General features: G+C 41.0%; 1 protein-coding gene across 1 annotated transcript in view; it reads right to left on the minus strand.

The window, feature by feature from the left end:
- The window catches only part of MGYG_03571 (ISWI chromatin-remodeling complex ATPase ISW1), a gene marked incomplete at both ends in the record, with an annotated part of 2,756 nt that extends 2,261 nt beyond the window's left edge, over positions 1–495 (minus strand). Inside the window, 2 exons of the mRNA XM_003173349.1 lie at positions 58–294; positions 352–495. Coding sequence (XP_003173397.1) covers positions 58–294; positions 352–495 — 381 coding nt within the window. The remainder of the gene's footprint in view (positions 1–57; positions 295–351) is intronic.
- Between the last annotated feature and the right edge of the window lie 966 nt (positions 496–1,461).

A 1,461-nucleotide genomic window follows, 5' to 3' on the forward strand; every position in this document is an offset into this window, starting at 1 on the left:
TTGTTTAAAATAGTTCGTGATATTTCCTTTCGAGCCCTTAGTAGCTTTTCCAGATACCCCTCGTGTAGGTAGTCTCGTGGCATGGGCTTTTTTTTCCTGGGTATTCTCAGCTCCGTTGCTTGCATCAGCTGGAGCTTTCCTCTCGCTTGCTCGTGTTGATCGTTTGTTAGTAGATGCTGCCGATGCTTGTTGCTTCTCGGCAAGGTTTTTCTCTTTGGTAGCCTGTCTCTTTGCCTGCTCCTGTTGCTTCTTTTGTTGCTCCTTCATCTTATCAGCCATAATGGCTACAAATACCTATAGATTAGTATTAGCACCGTATCCCCTATCAAGTCCTAGATGTGACTGAAGTACCGAGCTGGTCTGAAGCAGCTTTGTCAAAGCTTTCGCTTTCATGCCCAAGCCCTCCATATCGTCTTCTTCCTCCTCTTCATTTTTCTTGTTTATATTTTCCTCCATGATATTTTCCTTGTTTTCTTCCTGCTTGAACATAGCCATAGCTCCGATAAGCTATAAACTGAACGAATGGGTGGCAACGGGGCGTAGAACGGTAACTTCGATTTGGCTACAGTATAGGCTATAGTTATATACGTCCCTGCGCCAGATATAATAATTAGTAACTAAATGCTTATCCATAACACACTTGTGCTTGGACACATACCTTTCAGAACTCTTCACAGAAATAAAGAGGTGGCTAGAGGTTTAGGAGAAAGGTAAAAGTGGGAAATTCTAAGGATTGCAGTAGAATAATGTCATCAACATTTGCCAACCATCTATTTATCTAAAGAGCATAGGTATTCCCTTTCATCCTTGCTGTTGCTGCCTTGCCTCTCCTAGTCAACGCGTAAAAAACCAATTTAAGAAAAGAACGCGCGCGTTGTGATTACATCAGCGCCAATAAATTAGAGCCTCATATACATCACGTGATACGAGGCTCTTACCATACCGGAATCTGAGCGATTTGTAATACCTTCGGAATACCAATTTTCCGAGATTCAACGCTAAAATTACCTTTGTTAGGTAACCACAACGTAGTGGATGGTAACTGTTATGATAAGGATTTGAATCACCACACGTGATTCCATTAGTCATCACTAGTACGCGATACTATAACCGACTATCGATATCAACGTGGAGACGATCACCTTATGCTCAACTATTTACAATAGTAGAGAGCAGAGATTTCACGGAGATGAGATTCGGTAATATATGGAAAACGTAGCTATAAGAAGAGACATATCCCATGTGTCTAGCAGCTAGATAGATTGATATATATACGTCTGCACAACGCAATCTCCATTGTAAATTGAGATAGTTCGATATAACGATTCGCCAAGCCCAGCTTACTCAGCAATTTCCGCTACGATCCAACAAGAGTTCCTTAAAGTAACCACAACGTATTAAGAAAAATACGTAACAAGGCATATACAACGTTGAAAGAAATCCTACCTTTTCTTGAATTCC

This window comes from Nannizzia gypsea, genomic scaffold (genome assembly GCF_000150975.2).
Source record: "Nannizzia gypsea CBS 118893 supercont1.3 genomic scaffold, whole genome shotgun sequence".
NCBI classification, from domain to species: Eukaryota; Fungi; Ascomycota; class Eurotiomycetes; order Onygenales; family Arthrodermataceae; genus Nannizzia; species Nannizzia gypsea.